General features: G+C 34.3%; 1 protein-coding gene across 2 annotated transcripts in view; it reads left to right on the top strand.

Moving 5' to 3' along the window:
- PIBF1 (progesterone immunomodulatory binding factor 1) overlaps window positions 1-21,181 on the top strand; it is a 105,965-nt gene extending 84,784 nt beyond the window's left edge. For both annotated transcript variants that reach the window (XM_058045116.1, XM_058045115.1), the window contains exons 16-18: window positions 346-430; window positions 18,455-18,631; window positions 20,951-21,181. In XM_058045116.1, the coding sequence (XP_057901099.1) occupies window positions 346-430; window positions 18,455-18,631; window positions 20,951-21,007 (319 nt within the window). In that variant the 3' untranslated portion in view covers window positions 21,008-21,181. The remainder of the gene's footprint in view (window positions 1-345; window positions 431-18,454; window positions 18,632-20,950) is intronic.
- The last annotated feature ends 380 nt before the right edge of the window (window positions 21,182-21,561 follow it).

Below are 21,561 nucleotides of genomic sequence, written 5' to 3'. Positions count from 1 at the left end.
TACTTTGCTTATAAAATAATCTCATTTTGCCTAGAAGAAACCAAGAAATGGTAATAGAAGATTCTAATCATTTAAATTACCCTTCAGAGGGAAAAAAAGAGGCATTTTGTGAAGGCTTTGAATAGTTTTTCCGTTTGACTAAAATAAGAAGTTGTACGTACATTTGGGCATATTTATAAAAATTTCAGTGCTTGAATATAGAGAAGGATCATTTGATACAATTACTTGAGCAGATTTTTATTGTTGCCAGTATTTAGCTTTAGAAAATGCATGTTTCAGCCAGAACACAAGATTAAAAGAGATTATCTGTTGCTATTACTGCATTTCCTATCCTCTTTTTACCAGTCTTTTAAATAAAGAAAAGACAGCTTTGCTGCGTGTCAAGAATCAAATGGCAGCAGATTTGGAGAGACTTCTAAATGACCGTGAGGTAATCTTCCTTTTTTAGCATTGCTACCATAAGTGCACTTTTTTGCTACTGGGTCTTAAACCACGGAGAACAAAATGGTTTACTTGGATTTCATTTGTTGGGGTTTTCTTGTCTGTCGTTATCAGCAACACAGGTGACCGTGTCTGTTGGCTGCTGGGGAGGGTCTCAGTTACACTCTCAGTTGTTAAATTCTCGCTGATGGTTTATTGTCTCTGTTCTTTCATTTTTTTTGCCTTGAACAGTGTATGGTGATTGCAAGCATTTAACAAGGATCTAGATAAACACAGTGAAATTGATACACATGTAATCTGCAAGGTCTGCTTTTGCCACAGTATGCCTCAGGGATCTCTCTGTGCTCCCCAGTCCTTGCAGCCAAACACTGGACCAAACCACTGTTCAATTTATTTCCTGTACACTCTTTTGAATCCCTTTTCAACTCCAAAAGAGGAGTTATGGAGAGGAAACAAAACAATAGTTACACAGGTTTCCAAGAAGAGTCGAGGTACTTTTTTGTATACTTACCTGAGTTTCATCTGAGCAACAATCAGGGTGCTACTGGACTGGATTATACTCTCAGATCTAAAAGTATGCAAAATTGTGCTGCTTAGGGAACCCTAAGGGCTCTTGTCAAGATTTTTATCTGAACAATCTTAAGAGATTAATATATGGCATAGGAAAGAAAATCTGCAGATTAAATGTCTGAAACAAAGGATGAAAATAAATGAAGTTTACTGCAGGAATCTGAGAATGTGAATAATAGCACAGAATTTTCTAAAGCTAAAGAGTACTGAAGATATAAAACCAAAAGCTGACCTAAGCAACTATTAAATCTTCTCCCAGAGGTGCTGAATGATTTGGCAAGGATTTGCAGAAAAAAATACAACATTAACAGATCAGGAATGAGGAAAAACAGTGCAAATTATAGATACAGAGTGATGGGACCTCACTACCCACTTACCTGTTCAGAAAGTGGTTGTAGAGGCATAGCAATAGTTCCCTGACAACATCTTTCTTTTCTCATACTGGTAAGAGAAAAGATGGAGAGATTCCTTCCAAAGAAGCTACAACTCCCCTAAATTATCCTGTCAGAGTTTGGATTATCACTCATTTTAAAACATTATTTTCATGGAAAACTGACTATCCAACTCCTGAAGTTTCATTCCACCTCCAAAATTGTTTTCCTTCATCTCCTTTTCATACTATTCATCATATTCCCTTCTTAGATCAGTAAACCAAAATCCGTGTCATTAATTGGTCCAAACTAAGTTTGTCTCTCCCAAGCACTTAAAAAACTCCTTTTTGTTAGAACCAAAACAAAAGAGTTTCACTAGCAGCTGAGTCCAAGTGAACCTCAACTTAAATTAAAACTACTAATTCTGTTTGCTGAGTTCCAAACCAAACTAATGTATGATTTAAACATTTCTAGATAGTTTATAAACCTTACCATTATATGCATGCTTTATCATATCCTTACATTAATGATATGAAAAATACTCAGAGGAAAAATGATGTAATTGTATAAACATGTAGTGTTTTTTCCAATATTATAGGCCCTTGGCCTAATTTCAAATTAATTTCTTTCAAAATTTCCTGTTCCTACTCTTTCTTTCCCAACCTCTGCTGCTGCCAACTAGTTATGCTCACAGAGCAATGACACTTGGGTGCCTACTTTTAGTAGTGTCATATCACTGAGCTTGCATTGCAGCTGATTAAAAGCAGTAGAAAGTGATAAAAGAAAAATTTTTCCACGTTTTCTAAGGAAACTATAATATTTCTAACTTAAAGCTATGCAACATTTTTTACATCCAAACTACATTAGCCCCTGTGAGTACCCTCATAAACGATTCCTGATATGCAGCAGTTTGCTTCTTTGTGTCATTTCACCATTCCAAACTTTAAATTCTGTCAAACAATCAAGGGAGGCTGGCAGAGGAAGGCTTGATTGGAAAAGAAAAGCAAATGCTTGAGTCTGAAACAGATTTCTTCGATGTTTCTCGTACCCTGAATGTTAAGAAATTGATCAAATATTTCCAAAATTAGTACTGTTTTCTGAAATTTCTTTTTACATTTGTTAAAAATAGGACATATTAGTCAAACAGTGATAATATTTTTAAAGATACCTCTGCAGAAAAGAATATGAATAAAAAATATGCAAAAGAAACATCAGAAGTTGCATGTTTGAGGGAAGAAAACTATGAAATGCCAGTACAACACACAAAAAAATTCTCCTGAGAAACAAAACAGTAGCTAAAAATGTTTCAGGAAAATGTTTGAAAAGAAGAGGTAGCTTTTGTGTTTGTATGTAAGTTTAACTTTTGTCAATTCTCTTTATTCCTAATGCAGCCTTTTATTTTTTACTTCTAATACAAACTTCTTCCAGTAGTTTTACACTTCATGAATTTCTCTAAAAGGCAGTTATCTCATGTATTGAAATCGTTGCACAGATAGCGAGTTAGTCTTTGCCTATACTTCTTTGCCATCTTAATACAAGATTTAAATTTGCAGTAACGTCACAATTTTCCAGTAATTATCCTTGCTGACAGAAATAAAGAATACAAATTTTCTCACATCAGGTTAGTAAAGGGTTAACTGCATTTAAACAGATTGCAATTTTAAATAAAACTGACAGGCAACCTGTAAATACAGATCCATACACTTTGAAAGAAAAAGATGAATTATGGGTTTATGTGTTTGGTACGTGCTATCATGTAACAGGGTTACTATCAGCCTTGTTCAGTCATTGCACATACTAAACTGTCATGTCTTGTTAGGAATTACCTTGTTGCTCTCATGTTTGCAAGTAGAAACATTAGAATTCTTGAACAGATAAACCTAAGATATTCATAGTTAAGATAAAATGAAGTTTAGGTATGTTAAAAGTAACTGCTAAAAGTACAAGCAAAATGCCAAAATGATGTTAATGCTGTCTTCCAGCAACAAGTTTCAATAGGTGCACAGCTTTGACTTCAGGTATTCCAGCCTGTGTGGTCTGAGACTGTATTAACTCTTTTTAATGGAATGTTAGAGTTTCAGGGGTTGGAAAGTTATTTATTTTTTATCGCTTTGTGATATCAGCTACATTCATAATGCTGCTTTGGAGACTATTATAGCATTTTATACAGTTTTTAAATAAAGAACTTACATTCATGATTAATCTTCTCTTTTCACAGATTTTAATTTTAGAAGAAGAAAGTTGAAAGTTATACTTTGAATCTTGGAAGAATTTCTGTAGGTTTCTTATATGAGCTCTTTTATTACAGGAAAAAATTACACTAAATGTTAATGTCATAAAATAGTTCATTATTTCAAATTGTACAGACGTCTAATTTGATGATGAATCTTATATTTTGCTGTGGGACATCAAAGTGAAAAATAGTTATTTGATTATGTAAAGCCTTAAAAGCTTCTGTCCAACCATGAAGGAGACAAAAGGAAGGTTGGGGTTTTATTCAGACTCTGTTCTTGGCCTAAATTCTGAATTGTTTCTTGGCCTGCTTCTTCCTTTTCTGTCTGAATTAATTAGTAAATGAATGTGGAAAACAGTTTAATCTAGTTTTTCATTTAGATCACTGAGAATCAGCTGGTAAGATAAATTTTCTTGCATTCTTCATGTCATTAAATGCAAACTTCCCTATTAGAGGGAGTTCAATGGCATTATCATGAATGAGCAATATCTAGGATGATGTTGAGATCATGTTGGAGGTTCCTAATAAACCCTTCTCAGTGCCCCTTGTCTTCTCTGAGCTCTCAGAAGGGTCTAGGGTGCGTTGTATTCAGATGCCATTTGCACACCACTTAGTGCAAGACAGCAAGTTAATGCAGCCAGATTTCTCAGTTGATTTTAATATATTTTCTATGTTTTATCAAGGTATTATTATTTAATTGTTTTTCTAGATCCATCAGAAAAGTACAAAACATTGGAGGAACAATGTGGTGTCCGATTAATAATCTTCCAGTAAATAGTGTGGGATTTTTTTTAAAGGGATATTTCAGACCTCCAGAATATTATTTTTTTTTGGCATTATTATTTGTAGAGTCTGTTCTCATTTTAATCAGCTGTACTTCACACTGTTGACACTCGCAACTCGAATAACTGAGCCACACCAACACCCACTTGTAGTTTTAATTCTTCCCACTAAATAATTAACTGTGTGGCCTGGCTCCATCTCTGGAACTTATTTCCCATGTGTCTTTGTATAGTCAGGGAAGAATGAGTAAGAAAGGTGTTCCTTCAAAGAATAAATCCAGGTGAAATTATACATCATGCCTGAGTTGACCCAATAACACTATAGCTATAACACTACCTTACCCCTTTGCTCCTGATTCTCCTGCTCCCTCCTCCTGTTCCACCAGCTCTGACACACTTCTAATGCTGCAGTAGGACACTACTGCAAATCACTAAAGAGATTTGCAGATTTAAAGAAAAAAAAAAAAAACCCTACAAAGGTCTATTGCTGTCTGTTAAGTTAGCAGTTTGAATGATCTTTGGAAAGAGTCCAGCAAAGAAAAAAAACAAGTAAAAATATTTATAGTCAGTATTACTTACCTGTGATAAAGAGGGCATTTTGTGTCCAAAACTGTGTAGAACACCAGCTTCTGTGCCATCCTTTATCTGCATCCAAACGTTGTTCCTTTGTGCATATAACGGGCATCCATAATTTAAAGGCACTGAAAATGCAGTTCTCTCTTAGGTGCTAAAGTTAAGTGGGATGAATCCACTAAATCTTTTTGTTGAAGTTCTTGATGCATGATTCCTTTTATCTAGTTTATTGGTTTGGTTTTTTTTTTCTTTCCAACAGTCAGCCTTTGACTAAAATATTTACCATGATCTCTGTGATCCTGGCAATTCCATTGCCTTTCATGCTTGATGCAGTTGTTAGCATTTTGTAACATCAGAAGTGCAATTCTAGACTTTATCCATTGGCTTTCAAACCTCAGATGAAAACTTGGAAGGGCAGTCTGTCAGCACTCAGATGTTTGGCAAGAAGTTTTAGTAATAATTTCCTGAGGTTACATTTAAGAGGTTATAAATTTGCTATGCTTTGATGTATAGCATTGTACTATTTCTTCAGAAATTTAAGATGCAGATGTGTCATAATAAAGAAAACTAATAATGTACACAATTAAATCTATTTTAGCTTTTCCAATTCAAACAGTGTAGAAACTGAGTTCTAAAATCTTGAAAATTAACTAGCTGGGGTTTATATTTTTAATGTGAAGTTCATAATCCACTGGGGTTTCGTGGGGGGAAAAAGCAGAGCAAGTAGAATGAATGGAGTTCTTTTTATGTTTCAAATAGAAATACTGTAGGAGATCTTAAAACAAAAAAAAGAGACAGTGGTATAAGATACACCAATAAAAGACTTTAATAGGTGTTCCTTCAAGTCCTAAGATCAGGGGTTTTTGTATGAATATAAAGGACTTCATTTACACTATTTTTTTAACTGCTTGAAATCACCAGTGTCTGACTCAGTCTGGCAATGCAGTAATTTTTAACCTAAAAAAGTAAAACTAATACTATGAAATCATTGTCATAAGAAATAGAAGGGTAACATTTATTACATAAATGCTGCAAATTCAGGCTATTTACAATAACCATTTATTTCCTGCAATGCAGTTGTTTATGCAGACATGATTCATTATCAGCCCATGAATATTATACACCAGGTAAGAAGATATGACAACCTGCTGATATTTTGTCTGCTTTACACATCTGTGCACTCACCCTACATTAGCAGCTGTGCATACAAGTGATAGAATGTAAACTTGCTGAACTAGTCACCTGCCTTATTGACACATTCATGTGTTACTGTGCCAGAGCTCTTCAAGTGAAGTTAGCAACCAGAAACCAGGCTCTGGCTGTCTGCTAGAGGACAAAGTAGAAAACATCTAGTAGTTTAAATAAACCTGGTTGATATCAATCAGTTAAATGGCTACAGGACACATGGAGTTTGATTGCTATTTGTTTACTTAAATCCATTTAGCTTATGTCAGGAAATTGTTGTGTCACTCAAATTGAGTGTTAAATCTGTCTAAATATGTGTACCTGTATTGGTAGGAATCTTCAGCTAGATTGGGTTAAAATTTATATTGGTTAACCATTGCAAGTTCTTATTCTATTTAAAACATATTAAAAAATAAAAAAATTCTTAGTGAGCTGTTCTTGCTGCAAATAGTCTACCAGGTTAATATTAAAATGCTAATTGCCTGAGCGCCTGTTATGTTGAACTTACTTTCCAATTGGCAGGTGAGGAGCATTCCATGTGTGATGTGTAACTCACCATTTATGAGTAAACCTAATGCTTTTCCCTTAAAACCATGTTACTCTTTCCCCTTCCCAGGCTTTCACAGTTTCTTATCAATATGTCAGAATAATTCTATTTATTAACTGAATATTTCTGTGGCCTTCACCACTGTAGCTGAATACCTGTCTCACAGATATTATACCCTCAAGTTAAGCAGAAAACTGTTACTATCCCTGTTTTGCAGAAGCAATAATCAAAATAAAAGGTGTTTTGTCCAAAACTCCCCCATTTGTGGAAGAGGTTAAGAGTTCATGTGTCCTAATATAGTATCTTACTCATAGCCAGCTTTTGTTTGTTACATGTCTCAGTTCAAAAGCCTGAAAAGAAAATCTCCTTAGCATTTATTTTTCCTAACTAGGCACAAATTAACTCTTTCTCTAAGTCATCTTCTTATATAGGAACTGATTGCATTTTGGAAGCAGTTTCACAATTACATTTTCTCTTCATATCATTCTGAGAATTTACATTCATTTTTTAATCAATGTCTCCTGAAAAATGCCACTTTCCAATGTCCTGCGAGTCTCTTAAAGATTAAATCTTAAAAATTAAAAATGTGAATTAAAAAAAAAAAGTTTTTATTAGATCTGTAGGATGGATATTTTGTATTTTTTATATAAAAAGAAATTTCACAACAGGCCAGAGGTCTTATGTGAGGAAGATTAAAGGTCTAGCTTCTTTTGTTCTAGGAAACAGAGGATGTGGTGGGATGCAAGAAAATGAGATAAGCATAAGGCAATATTGTTTAGCTTAAGTTAAGAACAGAAAATAGTTATTTCATTATCTTTAAAATGTTAAAATCTGACTTATTTGTTAGGTTTTGATAAATGGTTGCCAAATGCATTTTCCAAGTGTGTTTAAGGTTGGAGAGAGTCCATGTGACCAAGAGGAGAAACAGTTACTAATTAGTCATATTAGGAAATGCATAGTTTGTGAAGGGCTCCAAGTGTTTTTTCAGAGCATCTATAAATGATCAGGCTAATGTTTCCAAGGATTTACATAAATGCTTATGAATGCTAGATTTGAAACATGGCCACATGAATTCAGAATTCCATGACATTGTTCCAAAATTTTAATGTTGACAGTGTTTGAGAATCCAGTAGCCTCTGGTCTTGCATTCATCTTTATGTCAGTATCCTGCACAAAATCCTGGTATTTCTCAATAGTTATCCTGGGTTTTTTTGCCCACAAGAGCGAAAGAAAAGTCAGATGGTTTTATTATTTTTCTTTCCTTTTTTTTGTGGAAATGCAAGGGGTCCTGAAGTATCTCTGCTTTACCTTACTTTGACCATTCCACTCTATATTACCAGTTTGTCCTTCTTACTTTTGTGTTGCCTTTGCAGGATACCCTTCACTGATAAATTCTCTGTGCCTTGATTTTAATTCCATCTCAGCGGTGACCTTGAGAATTCCAGATGAGTTTTCAGCATTTCATTCTTAGTCATACTTTAAAGTCTGGCTAATACTATCCTTAGCTGTAATTAAGTTATGCTGAAGAAGATTGACTAGGAATAACCTAGGACAGAAAGCCAATATGTTGGATTTAGGAACCTGGAGAGTAGCAACAGCTGCCATCTGCAAAAAAACAGAGGTAGAGAGAAGTTCAGACACTCATAAAAAGCTTTGGAGTCGTAAGGGGGAGGGCAGTACGTGTTTAATCAGGGATGGAAGCTTAGTGGATAAAAGGAAAAACTGCTTTGTTGGGGAGAGGGGAAGGAAGGGGTATCTGCAGGGGTTGGGAAGACACGAATGAAAAGATGTGATTGGTAACAGGTGCCTTCAAACAATCTCAATCTCTGCCTCTTCCCCCTCTTTTTCTGTGTAAAAAGATTGTACACGATAATGTCAAAATTATTTGTGTTTCTAAAGTGAGCGACTTCCTGCTCATCTATGTGCTGCAACTTGTTTTATATTAAAAAAATGCTGATGTACAATGCTTAGCTCTCTTTTTAAATGTTAAGCCACAGAGTAATTATCATTTTTCTTATGCTACGTTTATGTTCCAAGATTCTAGTTTCTATTAATGTTCTGCATGTTTTCTAAGTAGATTACAGGAACATTTCTGCATCACAAGTAAGCCCCGGAGCTATTCTCAGCTTTAAGCTTGGAGAAACAAAGTGACATTTACATAGCTAAACGAGTGTAGAGAAGCTTCTGGCTCATTTTTTACAAAGAAAAATATGCTCCTAAGCAGTAGTTCTCATCTTTTTGTTATCTATTTTGTTGCTGTCAAGCTTTAATAAACAGTGAATTCCAAATAGCAGTGAATTTAGGAAGAGGAAGGACTTAACAGCACTGATTCTTTTCTTTGAGCTGTATTATTCAGAATGTGTTACTATCTTTAATATATATTCTTTCAAGAATTATCTTTCCCTTCACAGTGTATACAGTAAGCAGTTGTGTAATAAATAGGAGGCTTCATAGGAAAAATGCAACATATATAAGGATTATGGGATGGAATTGGCATGTGTATTTTAAATTATATGGCTTTGAGGGAGCTAGAATCAATTAAAGGGATAAACTTGTAAACAAGAAATTGTTGATTAATCTGAAATTGTTCAAATTTTCTCAACATCTATCCCATGTTATATTCTTTTTTCCCTGGATTGGCTATGTATATTTCTGTCTCATTCTACTGCATATCCAGCTGTGTAAAAATTTTACTTTTGTACGTTTCATGATAGCATTTGACTATTACCAAGTGGAAAGTGAATTTAAATACTGTAAAAAATAGCAAAGACAGGGAGAATTAAACTAGAATATTACCATTTCAGAAAATACAGTAGCTTCTAATAATGTATGAAAATAAGGCTGTTTTAGTATATTAGCATGTTAGCATCTGTCTCCTGTTAGGTGAACTTAAGAAAGAATACTTTTTATTAAATATTGAGTAAATGAATGTGACAATGGCTCAGCTAAAAAAAAAAGTACTTGGAGAATTAGTTCTGGTTACAATTACAAATATATTTCTGATCCACAATGCCAAAATGAAAAAAACTTAACAATTTGACATGTTAGTTCTGAATTATGAGACAAATTATTTCCTATTTTTGTAAATAACTTAGAAAGATTAAACTGTTAAGAACAAATTTAAGATACAGCTGAAATAGGCAGAGATTTTTATGTATCTAAAAAAACAGAAGCTGTTCTGTGCAGTGACTGGGACATTTTATTGTTGCCACAGTTCTAATGCATTCACCTTATAAAACTGGAAGTAGTTTGTAGAACCATATAGTTACAGATCTGTCAGTTCATTTTAAGGTTTTTATATGCACTGGGATATAGAGAATTAATGAATTAAGTGTAGTGCAGAGAAGTTATCAACATCCTGCATATGGTCTGGCATCTTTCCACCACCTAGTTATCAGCTTCATTTGTTTGGTCAGGACATTTCATACTGTCTTCCAGTTTCCAGCTTTACAGTGTGATCCATATGCTTTAGATGACCATATGTGCAATTCTCACACTGAAATTCTTGCTGACTTCTTGTATTTCAAGTACAGCTGCAATTAGGATGCAACTATGTCAAATACACTCTGCCTTACTTGAAGGATTGAACCATGACTTGTGATGTTTTCTTGATTTCATGGGCGGTTGTTAAAATCTTCTTTGAGCTCTGTTATGGATGTAGATTCTGCTCCTGATAGGCAAAAGCTCAAGGAGTTCCACTGTTGAAGCTGAGTTTGCACCAGTTGTGCCACTGCTTCCTACCCATCTGCAGTCTTAAGTAAGGGAATGGACTGGCTGACCATTTGCTTCATTTTGCTATCATGTCAAAATGGCATTTCTGCACTGTCTTTCTCCTGTCTGACAACTTGCCATCATTAATGACAAGTTACTGTCCAGTGTTGTGAATCCGTGCTAATGGTGTTGGTCTTTTTCCACTTCCAGCCAGAAAAGGGAACTGATAATTCATTCCAGATTATAGCCTACCTTCTGCAGTATGTCTCTAGCAGGAATAAAACCCCTGAAGGACAGTTATGAAATAGTTCTTTGTGTGAATTGTCAGCACTTCTGAAGAGGAGACGTTGTAGGTACTACTTCTGTTTGAGAGTCTCATTCCTTGATAATGACACATATGTCTCCTTTCTGTAGTGCACTCCAAAGTTTGAGTACCATACTCAAACTTCAAAGTGCTGTATGCAAGTCATTGCATATGTTGAAAAGTTTAACCGGGTTTTGTTTCAGGTTTTGTTGTTGTGCAGAAATATGTTTATGCCAAAAATCCGTACAGTGAGCTTTGGTTTTTTTACCTCCATTTTAACTGGTAAATTCCAGTGCTGTCAAAGGTACTGCCACTGTAAAGATGATTTGAAAAGTTACTTGTCAAGTGACAAAGTGACAGAAATGGATCTTGCCTAATATATAAAAATATCAGGTAGGTATCTACACCTGAAAATCATCTAGGGATTTGCAGTTAGGAAAAAGAAACAGGTACTATTATGACGTGATTTACTATTATGACCTTAATCTCATTTAAAATGCGCAAAATTATTATTATTTTTTTAGTTTCTCACCAACAGCAATATAAAGGGATCAGACAAGCTAATTTGCCTAGGTTTAAACATTATTACTGAAGATATCTAAAGATGCATGTGAGGAAATCCAACCAAGTATCCAGTCATGTGTTCCAAAGCCAAACTTTAGTCAGAGTTGTCACATGTTCCAAAGCCACACTGCAATCAGAGTTCTCACAAAGATCCCTGTCCACCTTAGTATTAGCAATTAAATGATACAACTTTATTTCAATGTACTTTTACTTTCATAAAAGTTTCAGTAGAAGTCTAAGAGGGATCCAAGTGAAGAACTGGACAGGACTTCGAAGAGGGCAATATCCTTAGCATTTCTCTACCATCACCTGATGTGCCCATTAATCTTGATCCTAGTGAACACCTTGAGACAGTCTACTGTGAAGATGGTTCCTTCTGAACCACCCTGCCCTGACTTTTCCCAGATTAAGATAATTTTCCCTCAAGAAGAAGATATAGGATGTATAAAACTTTCTTTTTATCTCTGAATCCTCTCTTGTATATTGAACCTGAACTTTTCATTCTTTAGAGACTGAGAAATCATTCCAGAATATGCTCTTTACAGAACACTACCAAATGAGTATAACATTCTTAAATGCTGGTTTAAGTTTCTCAAATCAAGGTTCTTTAACAAACCTGTAGCTTCAATTTCTGAACTCTCTTTTTCCCTGTGCAGACTTGTTTGAAGACTACAATAGCTGAGTAACTAAGAGGAAACATGCAGGTGAAGACAGATTGTGCTGACTTGCCATGAACATGTTTTTCATGCCAGTATGGCTATCTTCCCTCACTTGTATGTTCTAATATATTAATTGGTTTTATTGTTAATGTTATTTTAGAAGTTAATGAAGCCATAATAGTCACCAGTCTGCTACATTCCAAGCTACTATTTGGCTTCCACACTGAGAAGAGTCCAGTCTCTGGTCTCAAGTTGTGGTGCACTAAAAGTCTTTTTGTGCAGCAGTTTTTTGTTCAATCCCTTCCATGCATGGGGGGTGTACAGTCAAACTCCAGACGATACATATTTTATTTTGAGTTATAGTTTAACCACATGGGGACCATATGGCAGTTAAACTGAAGAATATCAGCTTTCCAAAGGAGGTCCTGACCATACATACTTTTCTCTCACAGTACAGGAGACTTAAGGATTGGGAGTGAGAATACACATCTAAAATTGTCACGTTAGTGCTCAGCTCACAAATTTTGAAAGACCTTAACTTTTGATCAGCATCCCTGAGGGAGGAGACCTCAAGTTTTATCCCTCTTTCATCTGATTTCTGATTTTGACAGTGAAATTGGTTTTCTGTGCTATTCTTTTATGCTGTGTTCTTCTCTGGGAACACTTGTCAGTCATCAAAATTCAGTGGTTCTGACAGAAACTGATACATTTTGTAGGGCAGAAATCTCTTGTTCAGCTTCCACAATACAAGTTCTCTGCTTCAAAATGGAGTTGTAATCTAAGGTGAAGTTTGCAATTGTAAATTCTTAAATATATGCAATTGTAAATTGCATATAGAATTCCTAACTTCTATATGCAGAGCTTAAAGTAGAATGCTACTTGCCATGATAAAGGTTCAGTTAACTGACATTCTATTATCAGAGTCACTTTTGCTTTAGAGGACATTTTCCTGAGTGCAGTACCATGACCTTTACTGCATGAGGAAAGAGCCAGTTGGATCTGACACCCACTGGTTGCTGCTGTGATTTTAGTGATATGAAAAAGCCATTCAATTTACCATTAGAATGAGCTACCTTGAGACCACACAGTATATATCTCTTCTTACTGAGGAGTTCCAACTGTTTGGTTTGATCTACGTAACACTTCTTTTCAGGATCATTGTATGGAGATTTTTTGAGGTGCAAGACTTCCCTGCTGTAAGAACCTAAGAACTGACATGTATGACATTGATTCCTGTTAGCCAGTTATTTTTCTTAAGACTGTTATTTTGTATCTGCTTCCTGAGTATGATAGATAGATAGATAGATAGATAGATAGATAGATAGATAGATAGACAGATAGATAGATAGATCTAGATAGATAGATAGATAGACAGATAGATATGTCTCATTAACTGCTTATATAAATTTACATAGTTATTATAGCTATATATACGCATATATAATGTTAAGTGCTATTGCAAGCTTTTGAGTGCACATAAGAGGATTCTTTCTTCCTTTGATTATAGTTACATGACAGAGACAGAAAGAAAAAAAAATTATGCTGTTGACAATTTTCTGAAAAAAAATGAAATTACTGTACTTGATTACAATGTTTAATGTAGGTATTTCTTTCACATACTTCATCAGTTACATGATAAATGAGCACCTTTTTATGCCTCAGTCATTTCCCACGAGACAGTTCTTTTTCATTTTGTGATTTTGTTACAATACCTAATATTCTGTTAATTTTGAATTAGGAAGACATAAGCTGCTCTTTTGGTACATATATGTTTGAGCATGTATCAAGGACATCAAAACCAATGTTAATGGAGTTCCCTTTATAGTATCTGTAACTCAAAATACACTTATATTTTATATGGCTCCATGCCTTATTTTTGCATTTGCTTATCTTCTAGTTGCATTGCTAGTTGAAGGAATCAAATTTTATCCTTTGTATTCCAAAACTGATCCATTTTTCTAGGTCCTATTTTAATTATCCATAATAGACAGGTAAAATATATTTTAAATAAACCACAGCTTATTTTTACTTTTAATTTAAGCTCAAACATCATTAGAAAGTCCCTGAATTTTCTGAAGTATGAGTAGGTAATACCCTTTTTTACTTTACCTTTTAAAAATTACTTACACTTCTTCAGTTTGGTTCTTTTTAACACTGTTTTAAAGGCTGATGATTTCCAGTTAGTTCCTCAACACCATTATTTAGCCTAACAAATTAGCAAGGTAGAACTTGGGAAATATTCCAAACTAGAAGACATTTTAATTAATGGACACTGTGGAAAAGACTGCTGTCTATCCCTTTTATGTACCTTAATAAAGAGTCATAGAAACACTGAAGTTGGAAAAGACCTCTAAGATCGAGTCCAACCTTTGTATCTCCTTCTCCGCTTCTATATTGGCACACAAAATTGCTTTTGCTATTTTTAACTAAGGTTGTTGGACATAACTTACCAAAAATAAATGGAAATGAGCAAGTAGTTTCTTCTGATACTATTTACAATGCAATACATGTTACCTTACTTCACCTCCTGCTACATCACTCCCAGTATTCTCAGTCCATTCATTCTAATCAGTTACTTTGAATTCCAACTCCTTTTCTGGTTATGTATGCAGAATTATCAAGTATTCTTTATAGTTCAAGTAATCTTTACTAGATATTAATTAATATCCATAAGTAGAATACAGGATGCTAGATTGTCCTAAAGTATAAATCTATGTATGTTTTGGAAAACCTACCAAGTAGATAATCTGTGGTGTGAAATCTTGTTCTAAAAACACAGTTCCTTTTAAGAAAATAATTTGATACTTCAAATCTGTGTGCAAGGGGAAGTATGATTGCACACTGGCTATTCAGGATTAAAATTGTTTTAGGCAAAGTAGAAGCCTGAGAAAAGTAAATGATAAGGAGAGTGAGGTGAGAAATGGATCCAGCTTATCACAACTAAATTTAGGTATCAAAATGAAGGTGTCTGTGGTGAGGTATCTTTCTGTGCTTTATAGTTAACAGCAGCCTAATCAGCAAGACTAATGTTACAACACCAACAGTGTCCCACTTCTGAATGGAGTCACTTTCCAATCTGCATTGTCTGTAATAGAAAATTAGATTCTTAGCTCGTGGTTAGATACTTATGTTTAGATACAGCAATTTAAGTGTTCCAAGTTTGAGTGAAATCCCAATTAATGTGTCACATAGCTCATTACTTTGATTTTTTGGACTTGTGCTGGTACACAGAGCAACATCCTTAACAAAAATTCATCAGGTAGCTGTGGGCAGACTTTCAAAATATTTAATAATATAGTCCTGACACTTGTTTGTATGGGTGACACTAATTGTATGTAAGCACTGTTTTTGTGCCAGCTGCACAGGTTACTTTTTTCCTTGTGTCATCTTAACCCACTGGTTTTTGCCAACTGCATTGTTTTCCATGTGTCTGCACTGCCACGTCCCCACGGAATGTTGCGTAAGCGGTGAGTGGGTGCTTGTGTTCCCGTGGTTGGTGACAGGGAGGCCAGAGGTGTAAAGCCAACCCAGGGAGGAGCTGGGTGAATCCACTCAGAGGTGTTGGTACTCATAATCCTCCCAAGAAGGATTTCTGTCTGGCTGTCCAAAGCCAAAGCCCTCAACCCTGGAAGCCTCAAAACAGTGACACGTATCTTGCGTAGCATGGCTTATATGTCCAGGAGCCAGCATGGCAAAGACCAAATACTTCCCCAGAGAAATTGGGAAATGCAGAGCTTTAGCAACACTGTTTTCTACAGTGCACTGAGTAACTGAAGGAGATATTGTAAGTAAACAATGTGCACAGCTCTGCCTGGGCATAGAAACGTGGACTTCACACAGTAAAAAGTAGAATTTTACTCATCCATTTCTCTTTACATCTTCCTTTACTTAGCTTATCCTGAAGCTAGTACCTGTCCTTTTCCACAAAAGATTCTTACCTTCTCCTTTGAACCCTCTACCTGTTTTCCCCTTTTTTCAGAAGGTCTTGTTCCCACTGGAACAAGTTCACATATTTCTGCTAAGTACAATCTTCAGAGCTGCTTTTTCCTTGCTAGCTTTCTAAATCAATTTGCTGGATTTTAGGATTGGAAAGTAATACTTACAGAATCAAGATAGCATGCCAGCAGTAGCAGGTACTCATGACTGTTTGAAACGTAAAAGTGAAGGTAAGAATTAAGATTGTGTTCAGGAGCACAGAAATCTGAAGAGATGGTTAAAATTATTGCAGTTTAAGACAGAGTTTTGTTTTCAGTTTTTCCTTTGTTGACTACAGCAAATCTCTTGCAAATATGTTGCGGCAATTTTCTTTTCTTGTTTAGCAGTACACATACCAATAATTCTGTTGGATTCAGTGTTTCGTGTGCTATTTATTTTGCCAAGTGTCTTAGGGTCTTTCTTACTAAATGAGGAGGGGGTTTAGAACAAATATTAAGACAACCTTAGCTAAATCCTTATGATAAATTTGGCTGTGATGCCAAAATAGCTTCTTCGTTGTGGACTAATTTTTCATCCCCACTCCCTGTCATTCTTTCCTATAGCTTCACATTAGAGAATCCTCCTGTCACAAGGGAAGCTTGTGTGAGAGCTGACTCTCCAGAGCCTGTTCCAAGTCTGAAAACACACAGGGCTGTCAAGTACAGGACAGATTCTATTAAGTCGAGAAGACTTTAAACTGCCAAGTGGATCTTGACACAAGAGAATTTGACCCTACACATTCAAGTTGCAACTCTGTTTCTGAAATAAATCTGTGTGACCGTTTTTGTGTTTTGCCTTGTTGAAACGTGCAACTATTTGGTCCACAGAATAACACAGTTTAAGTATAGGAACACCATTTGCTAATGTCAAAACATTGTTTATGTACAATTTAATCTCCTGTGATGGTGTATTTATTTGCTGTATACTTGCTTGAGTTATTTTCATCAAGAAATTCTGTCTATGTGTTGCTTTGGCAACATCTTTGCAGAGTTTACAACTTTGAAAAACATGTTGGCATCAGCTATGCAGTCCTTTTAAACAGCTGCTCTGCAGTCATGCTGTTTCAACATGCCACCACACATGGCTGAATTATGCAAATAGTTAATATTAAATGACTGAGATACAAGAACAATTTGTACACTCGATAAAGCTGGTCTGTGGAGTGTAACTTCCATTCATGTAACTCAGTTAGTGTTCGACAATTTAAAGGCTTCAGCATGTTTCTTTTGACTTTGTTTCTTGTATTAAAGGCAGCAGTGGACAGAGAGAAGGCATATGGCAGGAGTATTTTAAAAGGCTGATGGTTTTTTTTAACTCATTACTAATAATTCAATGAAAATAGAATGTACATCAATGTCATTTTCTAGCAGGTATTAAATAGGTAAGATTTAACAAATATTTGTCATTCAGCTATAAATGCAAATTATCCTTTTCTGATTGAGAGATGAGACAGAATGTTAATTATATATAAGGCTAATACAGTAACAGTGTTGCTTATTGAAGACAACACTATTTGTAAAAAGCAAGCAAACAAAAACATTAATGTTTTAAAACATGTAAAATTGTCTTAAAATTTACATTGAAAGGCTTTTCTACTGATCTTGCTGTTCTAAATCTACAATAATGAATGCTCGAAATAATAGTACTAATAGTAATAATAATAATTAATTTACATTAATTATTTCTCCTTCTCTTTACATTCTGTAACTTATTTTATAATAATCATAACCATTACATGGGGGAGAGAGGGAACATTAGGAGGTAGATGTGGTGAAACATGACAAAAGAAGATGTGCAGTTAAAGTCAGAAAATGCTATGTTTTTTCCTTTATCACTCTACTGTACATTTTGAATAATCTGGTTTGTTCAGATTTAAGTATTAAGGAAAGATTGCATTTTTAATTCAAATTGTTTTTATAGGATATCCAAAAAAAGGCTGCATTTCTATATATTCTCATTCCTTTTTCTCCATTGGAACTTTAATTTTTCACAAAACTTATTTTCCATTCTGATCCTATTTTTACTGTACATCCTCTAAAGGTTCTTCATTGATTCTTCTTTTCTAATATGGATATAAAGAAATATATCCAGATTATAAAGAAATAGCAATCTGTTTATAATTTTCTGTGCAAGACCCAGTGCTCAAAAGTACAAGTTGCCAAAGTCATTCAAATTAGATTTGTACAGTCCCTCAGCCTGAAAACTAAATGCAAAAGAATTCTTTTAAGTGGAATGGAAGTTGAAGTTAAAAGACATATAATGTGCTTCTTACTACACAGTAAATGTTCTCTTTTACAGCCTTTAAGCAAGACAAAATTTGAGTTTTATAAATCCTCTGTGCCTGTTTTATTTTCTTACTTTGCTAGGGTTTAAGTAGTAATCTTATTAATTATAGCAAGTATATATTCTTTTTTACATTTACGAATCTATGTTTGGTGAATATAAGGTGAATATAAATTTATTATTAAAAAATAAATATTTATAGGTTCAAATGTAATTTAACATAATAACTTAGCATTGTTCTTTTGTGGTTTTATAGGAATTAGCCACAATGAAGCAGATTATTTTTACTCTACGTGGTAAAGGCTGTGAGCAAAATCTACCTCAGTCTCGTATTGGTGTAAAAAGTGCAACTGGAAAACAATCAATCCCTTTGGTAAAACTGCTGCCAGAACATGAAGAAGAAAATATATTTACACCTAAGCCAACGTTATTTGTAAGTACTGTGATAAGAGTAAGTGCCAAAACTTCTGATGCTTCTCCTCACTTTAAAAAAAAAAAAAAAGTGGATTCATCCTTCAGGGAGATGTGTAATTAATTCAGCTCTTTATGGAAACAGTCAGTGTCAAGGACAAAAATTAGAGTTTTTGATGTTTTTTAATGATTTAGTTACTTTCTATATCTTAAGCTCACAGCAAACCAGGTCTTTTTTTTTAAAAATTGTTGTATTACAACACTGAGGGGCTAGCAAGATTTTAATAGTTGTAGGGATTCACAGACCATGTATACTAATTTAAATCTACTATGATTGTGTGTAAGTGGAGTTTGTACATATCTATATTAAGAAGCAGGAGTGAGGAAATAGGTGTATTTCTGCATGCTTAAATTGATATATATTAATATGTATGTGCTTATGTATCTAAATATATATAAAAAACAGAACACCAGTATTGATATCACTTCTGTTGCTATGGAAGCCTGATGTTATAAAATCAGTATAAAACCCTGTTTTATTCCTTCACAAACTAAAAACTTGGCTTTTAATATTTGAATTGGCCCACTTCAGATTTAGTGCCTCTGGTATTGGAAAGTTTCCTGAAAATGGTTTAGAAGTTTCTGACTATGACTGTGTCTGAACTAATAGATTGAAGACAGCCAAGTTGAAATGCTGAATCACAAAGCAAGTCATTACTCTTATTTACAAACTTCATAATGCTACCTTTCTCTGGGGTGAACTGAGTGTATCCACACTGCATAACATATGTGCTGATTTTGTCCGAAGAGAACTCTTTTTTTCTTTTTTTCTTTTTTTCTTTTTTTCTTTTTTTCTTTTTTTCTTTTTTTCTTTTTTCTTTTTTTCTTTTTTTCTTTTTTTTTTCTTATTTTGTTGGTTTTTTGTTGTTTGGGGTTTTTTTCCTGATAGAGACTTTAACATACAGTGTCTTAAATAATATGAGGTTTATAGTGTAGCACACCCATGTATTGGGTGTATAACACAAAAAGTAGGAAACAGTAGCATCTCTGGGACATGACATGAGGACATTTAGGAGTTCAAATTCTGCTTGAATAGCATTATTAGACTAAACACAGGCTTATCCAGTGCTGTTTCATGCACAGTCCTTTTGGTAGTGCTAAATCATACTGCCCAAACTTTGTTTTTGATGGAGCTATTCAGTGATCCGAAACATAAGCAAACAGTTTGTGAAAATGATCTGGGGTTTCCTTGCATAATCTGTCTTGTCCTACTTAGGGATATAGAAATTGTGTAGGAATACAGGAAAACATTACATTAAGAAATTGTAACCAATTTCTCTGTGAAAAACTCTAGCCTTTGCAGACTTAGGAGTAGAGAACAGAAAATGGGCAGATGGCACATGTTTTCTTCTTAGATGGGAAAAGAAATCAGTAGTCCTGTAAAAATCCTGCCAGTTTAGGTCAATTTCCAGAATTCTAAAAGCTTGAACAAATAGACCAGATTTGTTTATGTAACTGGAGTCTTCAAAAATAATAAAGCAGACTTTTAAATTAAATTATTTTTATGTTTTGGAAGAAAGAATGAATAGAGAGGAGTCAAAAAAGGGAACTAGAAAGGAATAAGTTTAGGGACAACAGACTGAGACAGTGCTCACTAACTAAAGAGATTATACCCAACCCTGGAAGCAGAATAGTCCTTACCTTGTTCCACCTCCAATTGATTTGTTCTATTTCTATTAAAACTTAAACTATTTTATTTTATACAAACCACCACTGAATTTGCAACAAGCAATCCTGACTGTGTAGCAGTAACCCATAGGATTATGAAGGCAAGGAAAAGTTGCTCACAGACAATTCCCTGCAACTAAAATATCTTGTACAGAGTTAGAAAACTTCTGTATTCTTTTATTTTCAATTAAATATTTTTAAGAACTATATTTCTGCATAAAATGTTGGTCAGTTTTGGCACACCTAAGATCTCTTTTCTAAGATCTATTCCTTTCTTAGCTGGAAAACATAGATGATTTTATTTCAAATGAAACCTATTTATGGCACAGTTGATGCTTGTTTTCATTGTGACATGTATATTTTTTTAAAAATTAGTTTGTTTTCACCATAAAATCTGCTTTTTATAACCTGGAAATGGGGAGGTTTTAATACTGGTATGTTGTAATAGTACCTTTAAATGGGTTATTTTGGTTTTGATATTTGCATTTAAGCAAAGAACTCAACTTTGAACTACATAGGAACGACAGAGACTTGGGTAGATTGCTTAAATTATGTAGATTGCATGTTTTTCTTTTGTTCACTGTCTCACAAATAAATGTTCTTTCTTTTACAGACAAATAAAGAGGTACCTGTGTGGTACAAGAAACTGAAGAAGAAAACATCAGCATAGCATTTTTCAAAAATTATTCAAAATAATCCTTTGGGGAGCTTTTCTTTAAAGAAAGTTATTTTCACCATAGTGATGCTGATTTTACTGTAAAAGCAAACAACTGGTTTGGTTTTAACTGTTTCTTTTTTGACTGTCAAATACTCTTATGCTTCATAAAATAATTTCTAGATCTCTCATGTGAATAAAATGTGTGAAGATGATACATGCAATAATTTTGCTAACATTTATTTGAATTTTAAAGATAAATAAACACTAGTGTGTTCTACAAATTATAATGTGGGTAGTTAAAGGATGTATTATTCGGGGTGTTCAAATTAATGCATGTTTCAGCCTTTTTATATTGTTTTTCCTGGACCCTGTGTTTCATGCCACATTCCTTGCAACTATTCTGACTAATGGAAACTTTCAAAATATACATGCATTAGTACTGTATTTTCTATAAAGGAAATTCATGTCAGCTGGTAACAAAATTACCTACTGGCCTTAATTTGTAGTTCATCACTTGATGTCATTTGTATAACCAAACAGGCATTAAAATACTTTGAAGAAGCAAT

The sequence above is a fragment of the Melospiza georgiana genome, chromosome 2, assembly GCF_028018845.1.
Source record: "Melospiza georgiana isolate bMelGeo1 chromosome 2, bMelGeo1.pri, whole genome shotgun sequence".
In the NCBI taxonomy this organism is placed as follows: Eukaryota; Metazoa; Chordata; class Aves; order Passeriformes; family Passerellidae; genus Melospiza; species Melospiza georgiana.
Note: the sequence above shows the minus strand (reverse complement) of the source record. Positions and strands in the feature narration are given on the sequence as shown.